Below are 20,429 nucleotides of genomic sequence, written 5' to 3'. Positions count from 1 at the left end.
GAATGATCCTGCTTTGTGTTGAGGTATTTTCTGTTACCGATCCTGTTGATGAGGTGCTTACATCCTGAGATTCAGCGAGGGTGTACAGGTCATGGAGTGAAGTTGCCATCACAGCTAAATCCCTTTACTGAAACCATTACTTTATACGACCAAATGGCTGTTTCTTTACCCTTTGACCTTTAACTTCAGAAAGAAATGGTCTGTGAAAGCAATTGGTGAGATCTGAGAGAAGTGATTTGCTCACTCAGCCAGAAGTTACAAGTACTGGATATTCTTCTCTTTGAAGGGCTTGGTACTTTTTGAAACAAAAATAAATGAACAAATTTTTCTTTTTATTATATCTATATGAGATGACAGATGTTAGCCGAACCTACTGTGGTAATCATTTCACAATATATATCGATCAGACCATCGTGTTCTATGCCTTAAACTTATGGTGATGTGTGTCAATTATTTCTCGTTAAAGCTGGAAAGAAATTAAATGAACATAATAGGAAAAAGAGTTGCTGTCCTGGATGACTCTGTTCTCTGGAGGCTCTGCAGCATTCCAGGAAAAATTTTGACAAGGATATGGCTCAAGTGAGTTCCTGACTCCCACTTCTGAATCGCCTGAGGAAGTAGGTCTCCAGGGCTGGTGTTTCCAGTTCTTTTCATGACAGACCTAATAGTTATTCCACTGGCCTGTGTTCAGTCAAGAATCTTTTTTTTTTTTCTTTTTTGGGTTTTTATTTAAGTTCCAGTTAGTTAACATACAGTGTATAATATTAGTTTCAGGAGTAGAATTTAGTGATTTATCACTTACAACACCCAGTGTTCATCCCAAGTGCCCTGCTTAATACCCATCAGCCATTTAGCCCACCCTTCCCTCCCACCTCCCCTCCAGCAACCCTTAGTTTGTTCTCTGTAGTTAAGAGTCTTTCTTGGTTTGCCTCTCTTTTTTCCCCATCTTCATCTATTTTGTTTCTTAAATTCCACATATGAGTGAAATCATACAGTATTTGTCTTTTGCTGACTTACTTCACTTAACATAATACCCTAGCTCCATCCACTTCGTAGCAACCGGCGAGATTTTATTCTTTTTTTATGGCTGAGTAATAGTCCAGTAGTGTGTGTGTGAGTGTGTGTGTGTGTGTGTGTGTGTGTGTGTACCACAACTTCTTTGTCCATTCATTAGTTGATGGACATTTGGACTCTTTCCTTAATTTGGCTATTGTTTATAATGCTGCTATAAACATCGGGGTGTATGTATCCCTTCAAATCACTATTTTTATATCCTTTGGGTAAATACCTAGTAGCGCAACTGCTGGATCTTAGGGTAGTTCTATTTTTAACTTTGTGAGGAACCTCCATACTGTTTTCCAGAGTCAGCCAAGAATCTTAATACATATACATATTTGGGGTAAAATTCCTTAAGAGAGGAGAGTATAGGAGATGGGGTTGGGAGTGATCCAAATAAAGGTAGGATCAATTATCAGAGAGAAGTAGATTCATAGATATTTTAGATTTATCAGGGACCATAGAAAATATTCAGTCCAGCCCAATGTGGGGACTATAGATGATGTGGCTTCCTTGGTATTACGAGGCTCCAAATGCAATATATATCCTTATTTGTAATATAAAGGCATGAGACTTATTGGTCTTTTTGTGATTAGGGCCACAGTTTTGCCACACTTATATTTTTATTTGAAAATGGTTAGGATTTTAATAATTTCCTTGCAGCTTATGGTAAAGTAGTAACGTTTCTGTTTTCTTAAGCCAGCCTTTTAATCTGATATTTATTTTAACCTGTCGTAAAAAGATTATTTTTTAATTATCATTACCAGCCCCTATTGGCTGTTGATATGAGCTTTCTTTGATACTTTTCTTCAAATGTTTGCTTAGCTAGAATAAGTCTTTGAAAATCAGGGCATTGATGAAATGACTATTTGCTTAAATATCAAAGGTGCCAAAAAAACCTTTTCTGGACCACTAATTCTAGTTTAGGGAAGAATCTCCTAGTTTTATCAGCCCAAGAGACTAGTTCAACCAAATATGAAATATGTTCATTCAAAATAATGGTTTTAAACTGCATGTTCTTTTATCAGCATCTCCTAACAGATTTATGTTATATTGGGGGCATTGTCTTCTCTGTCTTTCATGAACATAGTATCATACCTGAAAGTTACAAAATATCTATTTGCTGTTTTCTTTCTTTCTCATTTAGGAAAGGGTTAAATGCCGAGACCGCCACAGTGACACGTGGTAGCATTTAAGAGAGCCAGTATTTAAAACAGTAATAATTGAAGGGTTTCTATTTTGTGTCTTACTAAACTGCTGTACCTCTTGACTTTATTTCTCTTCTGTTTTTTTTCTAAAGTTATGAAAAAAAGAACATAAATATTCCAAAGAAGAGTATATTGGTTTTCACTGGGGACATAGTTCTCCTTACTCACAACTAGAATCTAGGTTTATAAAGTCTATTAAACTAAGCCTACTGCAGATTTCCCCCTTTACTAAATATGAGAAGTATTTGCCATTAAAAAAATGCAACAGATTTAGCACTATTTCTGACAAATTAGAAGTACTATTTGAAATGATGGCATACATTCAGCAATTCTGTTAATTGGTATTATTCAAAAATGTGTTGATAATGGAGTTTTTGAAGGTCCAAAATTTCTGTGATATGTCTTTGGAGATTGTTTTTGTGGACTCCTATCTTAATATCTCTCATTTTAAAGCCAATATTTTCCCTTTTATGTTTTGGAAAGTGCTATACTAGTATCTATGGAGTGGAGATTTTTTTTATCTGCAGTACTAGGAATCTCTCTGAGGGACAGTGCTATAGCTTGTGATGTTAGCTTACTTGTAATTGAGAGGTCCTAGAAGTACTTTAGCGGCTGGGTTTGAGCAGGTAGTAACAAGTTGTACCTCATATGCATGGATCTTTGCAGATCCAAAGGAACCGCCATAGTATTTCCCCTCTGTTATGTTGTCCTTAGTCTTCTGATTGGTCCTTCTAGTTGCTCTTAGAAGCAGTGGTTTGGTAACAGATGGTAACAGATTTCCTTGTCCACAATGACCCCTTGTATTTTTGGGGTTTTATTGTCATTGTGTGTGTGTGCTTTAATAAATTGCTAGTTATTGCTTAAAACGTCACAAAATGACTGTTATATTTCTCTTTTGTTTTAGCATCTGCTCCTCCTTCTGTCTACAAATTCTTGTCTTTAAACTATACTAGTCATAAGATGATAAATAGTACTATAATGACTTTTCTGTGATTCTTAATTGGGACCTGTTAATGAGATAATAAAAAATATCACTATTTCCATAATTGCCAAAACTAACATAATTGTGAGGATAAAGGACATTATACTTAAGACAGTTATCATGCTGGATATGGTACAGGCAGGCATTAATATTTCTTAAACTGAATTTGATGAGCTTGACCATAGATAAGAGAGACCGAAATATAAAAGGTACATTTCTGGAAGCTATCATAATTCAGAAATAAAGTTTTGAAGTCATAATTTCATCCTGTAAAGAAATTGTGCATGCTTATATATCTTATATGCTATGAAACGTTATAAATGTATTATATATATATTATGTTGTATGAAGTTAGAACAGCCTGTGAAGGATCTAGCTGTTGTGTAATTTATGGTGTATGTCCCATAAATAAGGATATATGCAAGTTGATCACACTTTATCTACCTTAAGTTATAAAGGTGGTTTCAAACTTGAAGTTCCTCTATCTAAGGTTTTTGGCAGAAACAAATATAAATCTGTTTTGGAAGAAAACACTTTCATCCCGGGCTTCTTAAAGAATCCTGAAAAGTTTTAACATCAATGAACAGAACACAGTTAAAAACAACCTGGCACACAGAGGAAAATGGCACCATGAGCAAAAACCAGCAGAAATATCACACAGCAGAAGCAGACAAGTAATGACATCAGATGGTATTGTTATCAGACACAGATTATAAAATTCTTGACTATTTTTGAAGAAAATATAGAAGAAATAGCACCTGGGTGGCTCAGTCAGTTAAGCATTCAACTCTTGATTTCAGCCCAGGTCATGATCTCAGGGTTGTGAGATCGAGCCCTGTGGCAGGCTCTGTGCTGGGTATGGAGCCTGCTTAAGATTTTTTCTCTCCATCTGCCTCCTCCCCCCCAAAAAAAGGACTTTAAAAAATAAAAAAATAAAAAATCTTAGTAGTTGGGGAGTGTTGTAATGAGCACTGGGTATTATATAAGACTGATGAATCACAGACCTGTTCTCCTGAAACAAATAATGCATTATATGTTAATTAATTGAATTTAAATTAAAAAAATAAAAATTCACTTATTTAAAAAAAAGAAAATATAGAAGAAATAATAGTGAATTGGAAGAAGGGTAATTTCTTATGATCTTTCTTTTTGTGGTACATGATAGATGATGTTTTCTGAACTATCTTTCACCTTACTAATTCTGTTTTTCACTGTGTCTCTTCTGATGTGAAGCCTTATCATTGAATTTTGTTCATTGTTTATTCCTAGAAATTTTATTTGGTTCTTTAAAGACTTTCTAGGTCACTTTTTGTAGTTTAATGTTTTCCTGTTAAAATCCATTTTTCCTGTTATTTTGGATACTATCTGAAGAGATGACAATTTTCTAGAACTGATGAAAGATACCAACCCTCAGATTTAAGTAGCTCATTGATTCTTAAGCAGAATAAATAAAAGAAATATATATCAACAAATGACAGAATAACATTGCAGAATACAAAAGTAAAAATAAAAAGTCATTAAGCATCTGCCTTAGGCTCAGGTCATGGTCCCAGGGTCCTGGGCTTGAGCCCCGCATCGGGCTCCCTGCTCAGCAGGAAGCCTGCTTCTCCCTCTCCCACTCCCCCTGCTTGTGTTCCTGCTCTCACTCTCTCTCTCTTCAAATAAATAAATAAAATCTTTAAAAAAAAAGATTTTAAAGGTATTGAAAAAGACATATTTCCTTCAAAAGTGCAACAGACAGCTGAATTCTCAATAGTAATGATTAAAAGCATAACATAGTGTAACGATATCTTCACTGTGCTGGGGCGCCTGGGTGGCTCAGTTGGTTAAGCGACTGCCTACGGCTCAGGTCATGATCCTGGAGTCCCTGGATCGAGTCCCGCATCAGGCTCACTGCTCGGCGGGGAGTCTGCTTCTCCCTCTGACCCCCCCTATGTGCTCTCTCTCATTCTCTCTCTCTCTCAAAATAAATAAATAAAATATTAAAAAAAAAAAAAAACACCTGGGGCACCTGGGTGGCTCAGTCATTAAGCATCTGCCTTCGGCTCAGGTCATGATCCCAGGGTCCTGGGATCGAGCCCCACATTGGGCTCCCTGCTCAGCGGGGAGTCTGTTTCTCCCTCTCGCACTCCCCCTGCTTGTGTTCCCTCTCTCACTGTCTCTCTCTCTCTGTCAAATAAATAAATAAAATCTTTAAAAAAATAATAATAAATAAATAATAAATAAAAACAAACTCCTAATTAGTATTCTCAGTGGGATTCAAGAAGATATACGCAAATCTTCAAATCAAAGGTCCTAATATCAAGTATCCAGAATAATAAATCAAAGAAGGCTCATACTTATTCACATCATTATAAAATTCCAGAACACAACTGACAAAAAGATCTTTAAGCTATGCCAACTTCATAAAAATAAAATTTAAAAAGAGCAGTAAAGATGTATAAGATCAGAGTTAGTTTTTTCCTTGGAGGTTTAGTAGAACTCACTGGTGAAGCTCTCTGGGCCTAGAAAGATCTGTGTAAGTTTATTAATTCTGGTTCAATCTCTTCATGGGTTGTAGAATTATTTACACTTTCTAATTTTTCTTGAGTCAGTTTTGATAAATTGTTTTTCTTCTTGGACTTTTTCACTTCCTGTACATTTTCAGATATATTGGTAGAAAGTGATAGCCCTTTGTTATTTCTTCAGTGTGTGTTGTAGATCTGTGTTTGCGGCCCTTCTTTCATTCCCTCTTTCCTTTTTGTCTTAATTAGGCTCACCAGAAGTAATACTCCTTTTTAAAGAATCACTTTTTCTTTGCCAGTCTTCTCTTTTACATGTTTATTTTTTATTTTACCGATTTCTGGTCTTATCGTTATTTTTTCTTTCCTTCAGTAGCCTATATTTAATTTTCCACTTTGTTTTGGGTTTTTTCCCAAGTTAGTGATATGCCTACTTAGGTTATAGCTTTATAGACTTTCTTCTCCTTTAATATTACTTTTATTCTAATTTTTAAACTCCTTAAGTCATTGTTGTTTTATAAGTTCATTTAGATTTACCCAAATATTTATGACTTTATGCATTTTAACACATTTTCTTTTGCACCTTTTATCTGGAATCATCTGGAATGTATTTCTTTCTGCCTAAAGTATTTCTTTTAGAATTTTCCTGATGGCAGATTCTCTCAGTACTTGTTAGTTTATACATGTCTTTATTTTGTTCTCATTCTTGAAAGATCTTTCTTCTGGGTACAAAATTACAGTTTGGCAATGATCTTCTTTCAGCACAGGTGTTTGTTTTTAATATAGTTTTCTCTTCCTCTCCCTTTTTTTCCTTCGTGTTCATCTTACACTTTTTGTTTATCTCATATTGTAGGCTGACTTCAAATGAGTGGTGAACCATGGCTGTTTGCTGATATTTAAGAATGAGGGATTAGGGGGGTGCTTGGGTGGTTCAGTTGGTTAAGCATCCAGCTTGATTTCAGCTCACATCATCAGCTCACAATGGAGTCTGCTTGAGATTCTTTCCCTTTGCCCCTTCCCCTGCTCACACACATGCACTCTCTTTCTTTCTCTCTTTCTCTCTCAAATAAATAAACAAACCTTAAAGAAAAAAAAAAAAAGAATGGGAGGAGCTTCTGGTTGGGCTGAAGTTCCCTAAAGTGCCAGAATGGGTAAACTTTTGCTCTGGGTCACTAATACCCACATCCTAGCGCCCTTAGTTCTCTGGCATATGGGTTCATCGTGGAAACTTTGGAAAATAAAGTAAGTACCAAGAAGATAAGGAAAATCATTTGTGAGCCCATCAGGCAGAGAGAAGACTATTTATAAAAGATATATCATATATAACAGAAAATTGGAATCATACTGCCCATTTTGTTGTATTATTTGTAGTCAGTAGGTGTCTCCTCATGCTGTAAAATTTCTTCTACATCATCGTTAATGACTATATAATATTCAACTATATAAGTATATTTTCTTTAGCCATTTTCTATTGGAGATTGTGTATATGTCTATTTTTTTCTTGTAAGTGTAAGTGGTGCTACATGTAAACATTTGTAATAAATATTTGTACATAAATTTTTATCTTAGGATAAGCTGCAAGAAGTGTAATTTTTTTGAGCAAAAGAATATGAATGGTTTAAGGTGTTTGTATACTCACAGTGCTTGGATCAGTCTAAGGCTATACTTTGTTAAGTGTGCAGATACGGATCTGTAGTACTCTCTAATATGCAAATTGTTGTTTACATGGATCCCTTTGTCATCAGCATGGGTTGAAGAGCTGCTGTATAGATATAATTAAAATTACCAGTACCACCATCCCATGAAAAACAACATTTTGCCTTCTTTCTCTCTCTAGTGCATCTTTTGGGTAGATTTTTTTAAACCACTGCATGGTCTTCAATGGCTGTTGAAAACAGATTTCTGCAGAAAGAAAGGAGGGGCAGGCGAAATGTTAATATACTAGTTTATGGCATCTCTTTTACCAGCATATTAAAAAGAATACCCTGTAGTTTGCTTCAACAATGGTTATATTGACCCTGTGGAAGACTCTTTAGTGGGCTCATGTCCTCTTGGTGAGTTGGAGAGTCCTAGTAGGAACTGTCTTGTATTGATACCTTGTTGCCATTTATTGAGCACAGTCACCAATCTGGGCACTTTCTGTACATTATGCCCAAAGTTTGTGCCAACTTTGTGAGGTAGGTATTATCACCCCCTTAGAGGTTTTTAAAAAAAAATAAGGTTTAATGAATATATGAAATGTTCCCAAGTCCCACAGTTTCTGGTTGTCTAGAAGTCACTGGAACGCAAGCTCCATGAGAACACTGAAATCATTTTGTTCACTGGTGTAGTCCCAGCATTAGATCAATCTTGACATGTAGTAGTCTCTCAAGAAATATTTGTGGAATGTTGACAAAATGAATTAAGAGAGGTGGGATTTGAACCCTAGCCATTTTGAACCTGGAACTTTCTACCAGGCAGAAGTCAACTTCTTCAGAGTTTTAATGTTTCACTGAGAGATTAAATGTGAGGTTTGCCCCAGGGTGATGTGCTATTTCAGTGCTTGGGGTCTCCTTCCTCATTTTCATTTGCTCATTCGTATAAATTGCTTTATGTAAAATGTCACTGCCACTTAGGAGAATCTATAATTACATCAAACATAACTAAAATGATACTGAGTATGTAAGAGGCCAAGCAAAAATTAGAACTATTTCTTTAAAAATTCCTAAATCCAATCAAGCAGTTGTTCTAACATACACTTTGAACTTTGTAATACTTAAAAGTTCTCCAAGAATATGACATTTTCTCTGGTGTCCCTTCAGATGCCCTGTGGAAGTTTCTGAGGATCTAATCCTCATTCTCTAGGGGGAAAAAAAAAATTTGCCTGAAGACTCAGCCCTGTGTAGAACTGAGTTCTCACAAAGTTCTCTTCAGAGAGCATGCAGCTGTGCTCAAAGAGCAGAGGACTGATTCATCTTCACCTCAAATGAGCATTTATATTCCATCTGTCACATGTGAATACCAAATGCAGCAATGTACCATTTCCTAAAAAAGATGTTTTTCACGTACATTTATTGTAGGCATCATTTATATAAAGCAGATACCAAGGCACTTAGACTGACTCTGTCAAGTCAGGTGAAGAAAAGGGAAAAGATTATGGTTTCCCCTCAAATTACGTTTAATGAAGTCACAGTTTGCTAATTTTCAGTTCAACAATTGTTTGTCGAATGTCTACTGTGTGCTGGGCCCCATACTAGACATGGAGAATACAGAGATGAGTAAATTACCCCTCCCTGGAACTCACAGTCTGGTCAGAGACAGATGGATCTCATGGAGCATGGTGGAGGGCAGTGGTGCTTGGGAGTGAGGGAGACAGAGGAGGGCAGAGCATCTCCTGAGAAAGGAGAGGTGGGTGAGTCCAAGCTCTCATTTCACACTTGGACTTATACCAGAACCTTCCACAATGTTGCCAAAGGCTTTTTCTAGGAATTTGTCAATCCAGTCATGTCACTTCCATATTTAAATACCCCAACAGCTCCCCACTGAATGCCCCTAAGACCACGGCCCCCTTTCAGCCACTCCTGTGTACCCCGACTGCCCCACTGCTTTACAGCCTGAGTACCCAAGTTCAAATCTTGGTCCCCGCGGTTTGTCAGCTCTCTGCAGCTCAGTTTCCTTAAACTGGGTTAATGTCAGTAATCTGTCTCATAATGTTATTGTGAAGATTGAATGATTTGATCTAAAACTCTTGGAAAAGTGCCCCGTGCATAGGACTGGAGAAGTGATGCTTGCCCCACCATTCCTCGCTGTGTCCCAGACTGGTGGTGGTTTCTGTACCTCCCTGGCTTTGTGCACGAGGTGCCAACTGCACGCATTGTCGCTACCGCGTGATTTAACTCTTAGGCTGCTTCTCACCATTTCCTGTCTTTATCATCGACAAATGCTGGAGTTGTCAGCCTGATTGCATGGCAAACTCTGAGATTGGGGATTTCGCCACAAATGTTTTTTTGTTTTATTTTTGTACTTCCCCACAGAACCTAAATACAGGGCATACTGCAGACACTCAAACATCTGTTTATTGATGGAGGGGGAAATCCCTTTTTCTCAAAGTCTCTCTTTGTGAAAATTTTTTTTTCACCATTCTCTCCTTTTCTTCTCTCCACTTTGCTATTAGCATGCTAACGTTTTTTACGTATTTCCGCTGTAGCTCTCCTCCCATTCCATTGTAATCATTCATTTCCATGCCCCTGCCCGGCTTCATTTCTGTTGCTTTCATTTGTCTCTTTGGCCTTTAGCAAAGGCACTGAGTACAAGTAAACACTCATACATGAGTCCATGCTCAAGAAAGAATAATACATGTTATATTAATGCCACTGTATTTGAGGGAATCTGTGAGAAAAAAAAAATTGAGTGCTTTCTTTGTATCTATTTCTTTTGGTTCACTAAATGTCCAAGAAAGGTCTAATGATTTAAGTACTCCAACTAAACAAGCAGGAAACTCTCAAATAAATACTCTTCTAATGTAGACGCAAAACATTCCAACAATTTACTTGTATGTCTGATAGATCCATGTGTTCTAAAATAAAATGTTTTGTCTCTAGTTTCTAAGAGAATATCAAAATATGAAAACTACTTAAATTGTTACAGAGGTAAAAATGAATAGTGAATTTTGACACTGCTTTTTTTTTTAATTTTATTTATTTGAGAGAGAGAAAGAGCACACACATACAAGCGAGGGATCGGGGAGGCGCGGAGGGATAAGGAGACTCCCCGCTGAGCAGGGATTCCCACCCTAGGGCTTGATCCCAGGCCCCTTGAAATCGTGACCTGAGCTGAAGGCAGATGCTTAAACAACTGAAGTCACATTTGGGTGATTTTCAGCTCAACAATTATTTGTCCAGTTGAGCCACCCAGGTGCCCCTGACATTGCTTTTTTAAACTACTTTGAGGAGAAATTAAACTTGAATTAGATTTCACAGTTCTGAAATTTTCTACTAAAAATTATTCTGATTAGGTATTGTATAACACAGTAGTAGATGATATAAGTTTCATCTTTTATGGATGTGATTATAGATGAGAATTGATTGCTCCTATTATCATATTTTTGTTTCATTTCCATGCTTTGCATTATCTTATAAAAGATAAATCTAGGGGCGCCTGGGTGGCTCAGTCGGTTAGGTGTCTGGCTCAGGTCATGATCTCAGGGTCCTGGGATCAAGCCCCAAGTTGGGCTCCCTGCTCAGTGGGGAGTCTGCTTCTCCCTCTCCTTCCCGCTTGTGCTCTCTCTCCCTATCTCTGTCTCTCAAATAAATAAATACAATCTTAAAAAAAAATAAATCTAAGCAATACCTTTTAGCAGTGGAAAGGTAATAAAAAAAATCATGTCGCTTCTGCAGCTTCCTAAGAGGGTGGAGACTGCATGTATCATGTGTGTTTTAAACTCATGCTTACAATTTACTTATTTAGTTTTACTTATGTTTCTATACACCCGGCATAGAGCCAAATGCAGGGCTTGAACTCATGACCCTGAGATCAAGAGTTGGATGCTTAACTGACTGAGCCACCCAGGCACCCCAATCAAGAATACTGTGTATTTCAAGTTTCTCTTTTTATTCACCTTTTATTGCTTTTCAGTAAAGTTTTGTAGTTTTCATTATCCATGATTTTTAAATTAATTGGATTTATTTTTAGACATTTTTGGCTGCTAGGAGCAATATTTTTCGCAAGGTATTTCCATTGGTTGTTAACTGTGTGCAGGACAGGTAGGGACTGTTGAACATCGATTTTTCCCTCACAGACTAACAATCAGACTAGATCACCCACCTACTTCTTCTTTTTTTTTCTTCTTCTTCTTCTTCTTTTTTTTTTTTTTTAAGTTGGCTCCTTGCTCACCACGGGGCTTGAACTCACTGCCCCGAGATCAGGAGGTGCACACTCTATGGACTGAGGCAGCTAGGCGCCCCTATTGCTTGTGATTTAAATGCTTGCCTACCACCAAATCTTCCCATAGTTTTTCTCGAGATGAGACTTAATTGTAACAGAACCATTCACAAGTTCTGTTTTATGTTTAGTAAGAACACTACAGTTGTTGGTAATATATCTCCATGACTAAATTTCTTACAGCAGTGAGGGAATATGTATTTTAAGCCAGTACATTTCAGAATATAAATAAAGTTCTCCTACTGTGATATTTTATTTGTTGGTATAAACTTAACTCTGATTATTAGTATAAGTACTAGAACTTTTGGGTCTTCTTACTTCCAACAAGTATTTTATGCCAATTTCATGTTTCTCCTTTTAGTCTCCATTCCAAACTGTCCCACTTCTGAGAACTCAGACAGTCATAACCTCCATTCTTCCTCCTTCCTCGCTCCCTCCTTTATTCCCACTCCCACAGTTGCCCGATCCCCAGTCTTCTCCCTGTTCTCAAACATTTGTATCCACGTGGTCCCAACCCTGTTCAGCCACTGCAGCCACATTCTGACTCTTACCAGCTTTTCTGCTCGGTTTCCCCTGCCCTCCCGTCTCCCCACACCACGTTACCTTTTTGTCCCAAAGCTCCACTCCCAGCTTTGGGATTCCAGGCCACTTGTGTCCATTACAATCCATAATTTCAGGTTCAGCCGAACTCCCAGAGCTTGAAGGTCTTTTCACTCTTCTCTTGTTGACTCAGTCTCCTTTGTCTCCACGGATTTGCAACCATTCTTCACTTGGGCTGTCCTACGCCCCCTCATTACAGAGCCCTGGCTAGGCTTCTTCACTCCCAGGAGATACTCTTATTTGCCCAAGAAGATTGAGGGCGTCCACCATCAGCTGCTTCCAGCTTCCTCTGGCTGTATCTCAGTTTTGTTGGTTTTTTGTATCTTTCTCTCAGCCTTCTTCTGATGTGCCTATCTTTGAGGCTAACCTCCTGAGATTGTAGAGATTAAACTGACTTTTTAAGCCAGTTTCTAAAAGTGAACTTATTTCTTGGTTTGTGTGTGTGTGTGTGTGTGTGTGTGTGTGTGTGTGTGTGTGTGTGTGTGTGTGTGTGTTGTGAAGGCAAACAGTTTTGAAATAAGCAGCCTTGGACAGCTCTATTGCCCGCTTGTGAGAGTACGGACCGCCCTGGTTTTGCATGACTCTGTGGCATGGTCAATTTCAGTTACCACAGTTTAATTAAATAACACCAGTCCCCCAACAACGTGGTTTAAGTTTCAGTTACCAAGATTTATTAACTGTGAGGAGTTGCATAGAATCCAGTCTTCGCTGCTAGCTTTTTCTGTTCACAAATCACTGTGTAAATAACAGATGCATATGGTGGCCAGTGACCAACATGGTTTCTTTTCACGTCTGTCAGTGATTGGTTACCATGCATCTATTGGTCGTTCACAGACAGCAAAGCAAGTGGTTGCGTTGCTTCTTTGTCTGCCAGTGGTAAATGTACATGGCATTTTATACTGATGGATGATCGAAAGAGAGAATTGGCTGATAAAGATGAAAATTCAGCAAAGGAAAGAAAAATGATAATGCCAGAAGTGAGATTCAGTTCACATGTAGATGGGGTTCTGGAAGAAACAGGCAACTGTGGGAATGTTAACACTGCCTCTGTTCAGCAGCCTCTAGCTATGCAGCCAGAGGAACTGAGTGATGATGAGTTTAGGGACATAGTGAGGAGTGTGGTTGTGATGGAAAGGGTGAGGATGTCCCAGAGGAAGGGACCCTGGCACAAGAATTCATAATAAAGGAACTTGTGGAGATAGTTCACATTATTAAGGGTGCAAAGGTTAAAACATGGAAAACTGATCTAAGCTTGGAAAGGAATGTGGCCAGTTGCCAAGGCATGGAAAAGATATTCATTCTGTATTGTAAGCTCTATGATGAGAAGGAGAAGAAGATAAAGCACTGTTCGAGTTGTTCTTGGTAAGTTTATTACAATGAAAACTTTAATTCTCCATGTTTTAAATTACAATAAACTAAATACAGATTAGTATTGCAACTTTTTCATTTCCCTGTATGTTTATATTCAACAGTAAGAGTTTTTAGTGTTTTTGATAGAGACTTACAGTTACTTTTCATATGTTTGTGTCCACTTACACCACCATCAAAGGTTTAGGGGAATCTGTTAGTGCTCTCTGCTGGTACCTTGTTCTGTTTGCCACTGTTTACTTGTTTGTTCAAGCTCTTCCTCTGGTGGCTCCCTATTTCAATGGACATACATATACTTAGGTTTTTGATTTCCCAAGAAAAAGGCTTCACCTCGACCCTGTTGTGTTTGAGACCCACTATACTCTTGCTCTCCCTTCCTTTACTCTCATTTTTTCTGAAATAAGTTAGACCTGCTGATTCAGTTTACTTAACCATTTCCTTTCTCTTTAGTTCTTGTAGTCACTTGATATTAGGCACTTCGAGGACAAAGGTCATGTCTGTTTTATTACTGAGTATCCAGTACCTAACCTGGTGACTGGCATATATGGTCAAGACTTGATATGTCTCATCTGAGGGAGTGAGTTCATAAAAGCCTGCACCCACCATCCACCCTGTCCCATTCACCCATTGCTCTTGTCTCTATTATCTCTTTAGCTTGGCTTTTGGGAAACACCACTCCACCTGTCCCCACTACATCCATTCCCCTTTGCATACTCTTTGTTCTAGCCAAAGTAAGCTGCTCGTTGTTCATTTGCTGCCTTCCATTTCTTCCTTCAGAACTGTCCTTATGCTGGCCTTCCTCCTAGAAGTGTGCTCTATTATATCATCGATCATATCATATCATCATCTCCCCCTTTCAGAGCCCCGCCCAAAGTCTTTCTCCATGAAGCCTTCTCTGATTTCCTTCTCTTCAACCACTGCAACCTTTCTCCTCCTTTAAACAACTATGGGACTGGAGCTGTCTCCTAGGACTTGGCAAATATGAGCCATTTATGCTGTTATATTTACCTTTTCCCACACAAATAGAAGCTCCCTGAGGCATCTGTTACTCTTTCCTGTGTATAACACAGTCTTTACACATAGTTGGTACTGAATGCATGGTTTGTCGGATTTTCCTGCAAAGTGAGATTCCAGAGAGCTCTCAGGGAAACTCCATGCCGCTAAAAGTATTGAGGGTTCTCTGGATTTTTTTTTTCTAATTCTCAAATAAAAATTCTGTGTGGTGCATCTACTTATCTTAAAATGTCAAAGGCCACAAGAGTGGAGAATGAGAAAGTGGCAAAATGTTAGAGCTGGAAAGAATTTTAGTGATCCATGTAGTCCAGCCCTTTAATTGTATAGATGAGTAATCTGATGTCTAGAGCATATAAGTGATCTCCCCCAGGTCACACAACCAGTTTGTGGTAACATTTGGGCCCACAGCACAGTTCCCAGCCCTGTCTGGTGCCTCTCCCCACAAGCTGCCGTGGGGCATGGGGCATGTGAGGATATTGTTTAGGGTTTATGTAGTTAAACTATGTAAAAGAGGCATCTAATAGTCTCATATTACCTTTTATGGATTGACAAATAAGAAATTGAATCTCTAAATAGATTTTTTTTCCCTCTCTCCTTCCCTTAATTATTCAAATTTTCTGACTGGATTTATTTGTATTAACTGGGAAATTTCTGGAAGCATTAATCTTTGATGGCATAGATTCGTTTGCTAACACTTAAGTAAGCTTTTTCTTGAAATATAACATACCTACAGAAAAATGCACAAAGCATAGGTATGCAGTTTGAATGTTCACAAAGCACACACATCCATGTGACCTGCACCCACATCAGGAAGGAAAGCAGCACCAGCAACTTTGGAAACATTTGATGAAATAAAAGGGTTTGAAGCTATATAACTTTCTTTTTTCTCTCCCCAGGTATTGTCAGTCTGTGTGTTAACAACAATCCTTGGTTGTATATTTGGGTTGAAACCCAGCTGTGCCAAAGAAGGTAATTACTGCAGTAATTTGTGTGCACACGTGTGTGTGTGTGTTGCTATTTAGACTCCTTCAGAATGAGATTGAGAAAGTGTTATGTCCTAATCTGTGGGTCCTCAGTAGTTACTGCAGATTTGATGCTGTTTTGAGCCTTCTTGAAGCTCTTTTATTGAATTAGCCATATAATACTTTATTTGCAAAACTTCATCCTAAAACAACAAAGAGGGGCTAGGACTAAAAAATCAACCAACCAAAGAGAAAACCCCCAAAGCAACAAAAAATAAATTAAGAACAGTGAAACAAACAAGCAAATATGGCCTAAAGATTCTGGTGCTAGGCCCCTGGAGCCCTCTCCCTGACTTTCTCCAGGGACTCCTGAGACATTCTTTTTCCCCAGGGAGTTAGTTGCTGAAGCAGCCCTGGACGGGTTACTAGGTAACCAGGTAGCATCTCTGGGCAATCAGAAACTTATTGTTACATGCCCTTGGCTTTTAAAATTGTGGGCCTTGGTGGTCAGGAGCTAGGATTATTCCTTTTTTTCTGTTGGATTTGCATTATTTTACAAGTGGATTTTAGTAATCTAATGAAAACCTAGCTTTTTCCAGGTATCTAGTAAACAGTTACAACATAAAATTATTGTTTTTGATAAGAAGTCTTCCTTCCATATTCACCAAGTATCCATTTAACAAAAACTTGCTAGTACCAACTAGCATCTTGTGGGGTGCCAGGATGCAGTATGCTGGGCAAAATCCACGTGTGGTCTTTGTCCTTAGGAAGCTGGTAGTCTAGTGTGAGACTGGGATAGTAACCAAATACTCTAGTTCAGATGGAAATAACTGATGGAGGGGAAGGACAAGGTTTTATAAAAGCTTAAAAAAAGTAAATCAGACCTTGACTGGGGAGTTTGGGCACCAGGCTGGATCTGAAGGCCAAATGGGTATTTTAGGTGATGGGGGGAGGGGTACTCCTGCAGAATGTTCGTACACGGACGTTTCTTCTTTTATACACCAAGCCTGGGGGTGAGGTAAGTCAGGCATTCTTTCTCTTTCTCTGAAATATTCAGATAATTACTTTTAAAACCTTATCTCACATTTCAAAATTTTAGAGAACTTTCTGGCTGTGTAAGCCAACCTTTTCTGAGCATAAAACATTCAGCACAAATCCTTCTTCTGACTTTCTTTACTGTGCCATAAGGATTTAAGTCTTAGCAGCCCCGGTTGGGTTTGTCATAAATTTTAAAAGTTCTTTTTTTCTATGGCAAGCGATAAAATCAAAACTCTGTGCCTTCTCTTTGTGCCACTTTCTACGTGTATTTGTGAAAAGATTCTTGGGTACCTTTATTACGCCATCTGTGTTTCCTAAGGTAGGATTTGAATCTATCTTAGGTATATTAGTTGATGTTTGCTTTGTGCTTCTATGATCCGAAAGCTCTAACTCATTATTCTCTATTTTCAGTGAAAAGTTGCAAAGGTCGCTGCTTTGAGAGAACATTTGGCAACTGCCGCTGTGATGTTGCTTGCGTTGACCTTGGAAACTGCTGTCTGGATTACCAGGAGACATGTATAGAACCAGGTAAATAAAAATATGCAGGGAGGGCACCTGGGTGGCTCAGTTGGTTAAGCAACTGCCTTCAGCTCAGGTCATGGTCCTGGAGTCCCTGGATTGAGTCCCGCGTCGGGCTCCTGCTCAGCGGGGAGCCTGCTTCTCCCTCTGACCCTCCCCCCTCTCATGCTCTTTCTCTCAAATAAATAAATAAAATCTTATAAAAAATATGCAGGGCAAAAGATGGGGATCAGGGACCAGTTCTACATCCTTTAGGTATGTGATTTATCTAACTCATTTGAGATTTTTAAAAATTTGGCCTTTGTATTTCCTTAGAGAAAAAAATGTCACGAGTTTTGCCTTTGTTCAACACTTTATGGAGAGCCAAACCATGCCTGTTTTTAATGTATGCAGAAAGCCAATATAATCTAATTTGCACTTAAACTAACTTCAAAAAGGCTGCTTGAAATATATGAATATTTTCAGTGTGTGCTCTTTAAAACAAGAGTTCTTAGACATCCACTTCTTTTTCTTTTTTTTATAAAGATTTTTACTTTTATTTTATTGAGAGAGAGAGAGAATGGTAGAGAGAGAGCATGAGAGGGAAGAAGGTCAGAGGGAGAAGCAGACTCCCTGCTGAGCAGGGAGCCCGATGCGGGACTCGATCCCAGGGACTGCAGGATCATGACCTGAGCCGAAGGCAGTCGCTTAACCAACTGAGCCACCCAGGCACCCTCCACTTCTTTTTCTTGAAGTATAGAGTTGACACAGAATGTTACATTAGTTTCACGTGTACTTACATGTCTACTTACACTTCAAAATACAACCATCAGAGTATATACATTTTCTCAGTTTGATTTGGATTTCTCTACATAGGTCATGGGTATTTAATATTTAAATGAGAATAAACCAGATTCAGGTGAAATTTTGAGAACCCTGAAAACGGCTGGTGGGAAAAAGCCAAGAAAAATCTATATAAGAATTGTATGATAATAACGTTTGTCCATGTTTTAAAATGACGAAATTCTGTTCTTTTTAGCAACATAATAACACTTATTGCATGCATGTTTTCTGTTAGTTCACATCAACCACTGTGGTGGCCGACGCTGCGAGGAACTCTGAGGAATGAAAGAGTTCCCTGTGTCTCGTGGATCCTGCCCCAGAGGAGAGCCAGTCTGTGTCCACTTCCGATGTGTTGAATTTTGACCATAACGTGTATTTTGTTGTTTGTTTCTAGAACGTATATGGACTTGCAACAAATTCAGGTGTGGGGAGAAAAGGTTGTCCAGAAGCTTGTGCTCCTGTTCAGATGACTGCAGGGACAAGGGTGACTGTTGTGTCAACTTCAGCACCGTGTGCCAAGGTCAGCTCTTCATGCGTCCACAGCAGCTGGCCATCCTCCTTGGTGGCAGCGGGGTTTTGTAGAGCTGTTATTTTTTACATTAGGGGTCCTATTTATTGACCAACCATGTTGGCTGAAAAGATATTTAAAAAGCATTTTATTAAAGAAAAATCCAAACATGCGAGTCAAGAAAGTATGCAGTGAATCTTGTACCCATCCATCGGTTGAGGAATTCCTATGACCTACACACAGCAAATCTTGTTCAGTGTATATAGTTACTCCCTCTCCCGCTACTACCCCTTCATGTTATTTTGACATTAACTACACATTTAATGCTGCCTTGTGGAAAGATGGCTTTTGCAGTCCTGGCTGACTTCTATGTCCCAAATGCCCTCATTGTGAATGAGGACAGTGTCTGCTACATGTTGAAAAAAGAGATGTGGAATTACTGCCCAGGGTTATAAGGTATTATGTGAGCTGATGCTATTGTGATGTCTTGTCCAAGGGTTCTTTGAAATTGATATGAGGGGAACTAAGATATTGAGGATTTAGTACTAGAAGATGTTGTTGGGTGGTTAAAAGGAGGCTTGTAAATTTTGGCTGAAAATATCAACCACTCAAGAATGAAAAAGGTACCTTTAAGTTCCCACAAATACAGTAATATGTTTTAGTCTTGCAGTTATACATTTTTTTTCTTCCTGATATCAACTAACTGTTATTATGAGACATAGTAACTTTCTGTATTTGTTGTATTTCCCTAGAATCATGCCCCATATTATCTACATATCTGTTAACATTTTGTTTTTGGAATCTGTCATAATATGTCTCACAGCATCACAGTTATTGTCACTGCTCAGTGTGTTCAACTTGTTTTATTTCTTGAAAATATTTTAGGAGAGAAAAGTTGGGTAGAAGAAACATGTGAGAGCATTAATGAGCCACAGTGTCCAGCAGGGTAAGATGATATTCTGAAATACTAATTTTTTAGAGTACTATTTTTTTCTCTTTCCACAGAATAAAAATAATAATCAATCATTGGTTCATTAAATGTTATTTTTAGTCAGGCCTTGTGTTGGGCACTGGTGGTGTAGAGTTAATTATGGAATGACCCTTCACTCTGGAAGCTAACAGAAAAAAAGGAAGGTCATGACTATTTAGTCTTTACTGTCCATGATCAGTGGGTGGAAATCTTTTGTCTTTCTTATTAGGAAGGAAGGCCCTTTACTTTCTTTCTTTCTTTTTTTTTAAATTTTATTTTATTATGTTAATCACCATATATTACATCATTAGTTTTTGATATAGTGTTCCATGATTCATTGTTTGCGTATAACACCCAGTGCTCCATGCAGAAGGTGCCCTCTTTAATACCCATCACCAGGCTAACCCATCCCCCACCCCCCTCCCCTCTAGAACCCTCAGTTTGTTTCTCAGAGTCCATAGTCTGTCATGGTTCGTCTCCCGCTCTGATTCCCCCCTTCATTTTCCCCTTCTTACAATCTCCTTCTTCTTTTTTTTTTTTTTTTGTAGCTTTGAGAGTTAAACCTGTAGCAAATTACTTTATAGCTTTCTTTTTATTTTTTGTATTTTGGTTCACTTATAAATTTTGGGGGATAAGCAATGTATCTGTGAGAGAATATTACATAATTTTTATTATTCATATTGGTTCTTTTTGTCCATAAAGTATTTTGCATGGTACCTTATGTATACTAGGCCATCAAAAAAATTTGTGTGCAATTCAAAGAGGGGAAATTTTATGAAGATGTTAGATATATTTATCTTTGTTCCACTTGAGATCTACTACCTTGTATAATTTGAATTATTCATCTTCAGAAATACATTTTTACTTTTTTAAAGTCATGATTTTTTTCCAAACTATTAAAAATTTTAAAGCTGTACTTTAGCTTATTTTGTTTGTGTATATAATTTATTTTTGCCTTATAG

General features: G+C 38.1%; 1 protein-coding gene across 2 annotated transcripts in view; it reads left to right on the top strand.

The window, feature by feature from the left end:
• ENPP1 (ectonucleotide pyrophosphatase/phosphodiesterase 1) overlaps positions 1–20,429 on the top strand; it is a 72,385-nt gene that overhangs the window by 19,912 nt on the left and 32,044 nt on the right. The window contains exons 2-6 of one of the 2 annotated variants that reach the window (XM_027603410.2): positions 467–579; positions 15,545–15,617; positions 17,060–17,176; positions 18,384–18,509; positions 19,383–19,443. In XM_027603410.2, the coding sequence (XP_027459211.1) occupies positions 571–579; positions 15,545–15,617; positions 17,060–17,176; positions 18,384–18,509; positions 19,383–19,443 (386 nt within the window). In that variant the 5' untranslated portion in view covers positions 467–570. The remainder of the gene's footprint in view (positions 1–466; positions 580–15,544; positions 15,618–17,059; positions 17,177–18,383; positions 18,510–19,382; positions 19,444–20,429) is intronic. The other variant, XM_027603409.2, reaches the window with a different exon arrangement.

Source organism: Zalophus californianus, chromosome 7, assembly GCF_009762305.2.
Source record: "Zalophus californianus isolate mZalCal1 chromosome 7, mZalCal1.pri.v2, whole genome shotgun sequence".
Taxonomy (NCBI): Eukaryota; Metazoa; Chordata; class Mammalia; order Carnivora; family Otariidae; genus Zalophus; species Zalophus californianus.
The sequence above is the reverse complement of the archived record's forward strand: the minus strand, read 5'-3'. Positions and strand labels throughout refer to the sequence as shown.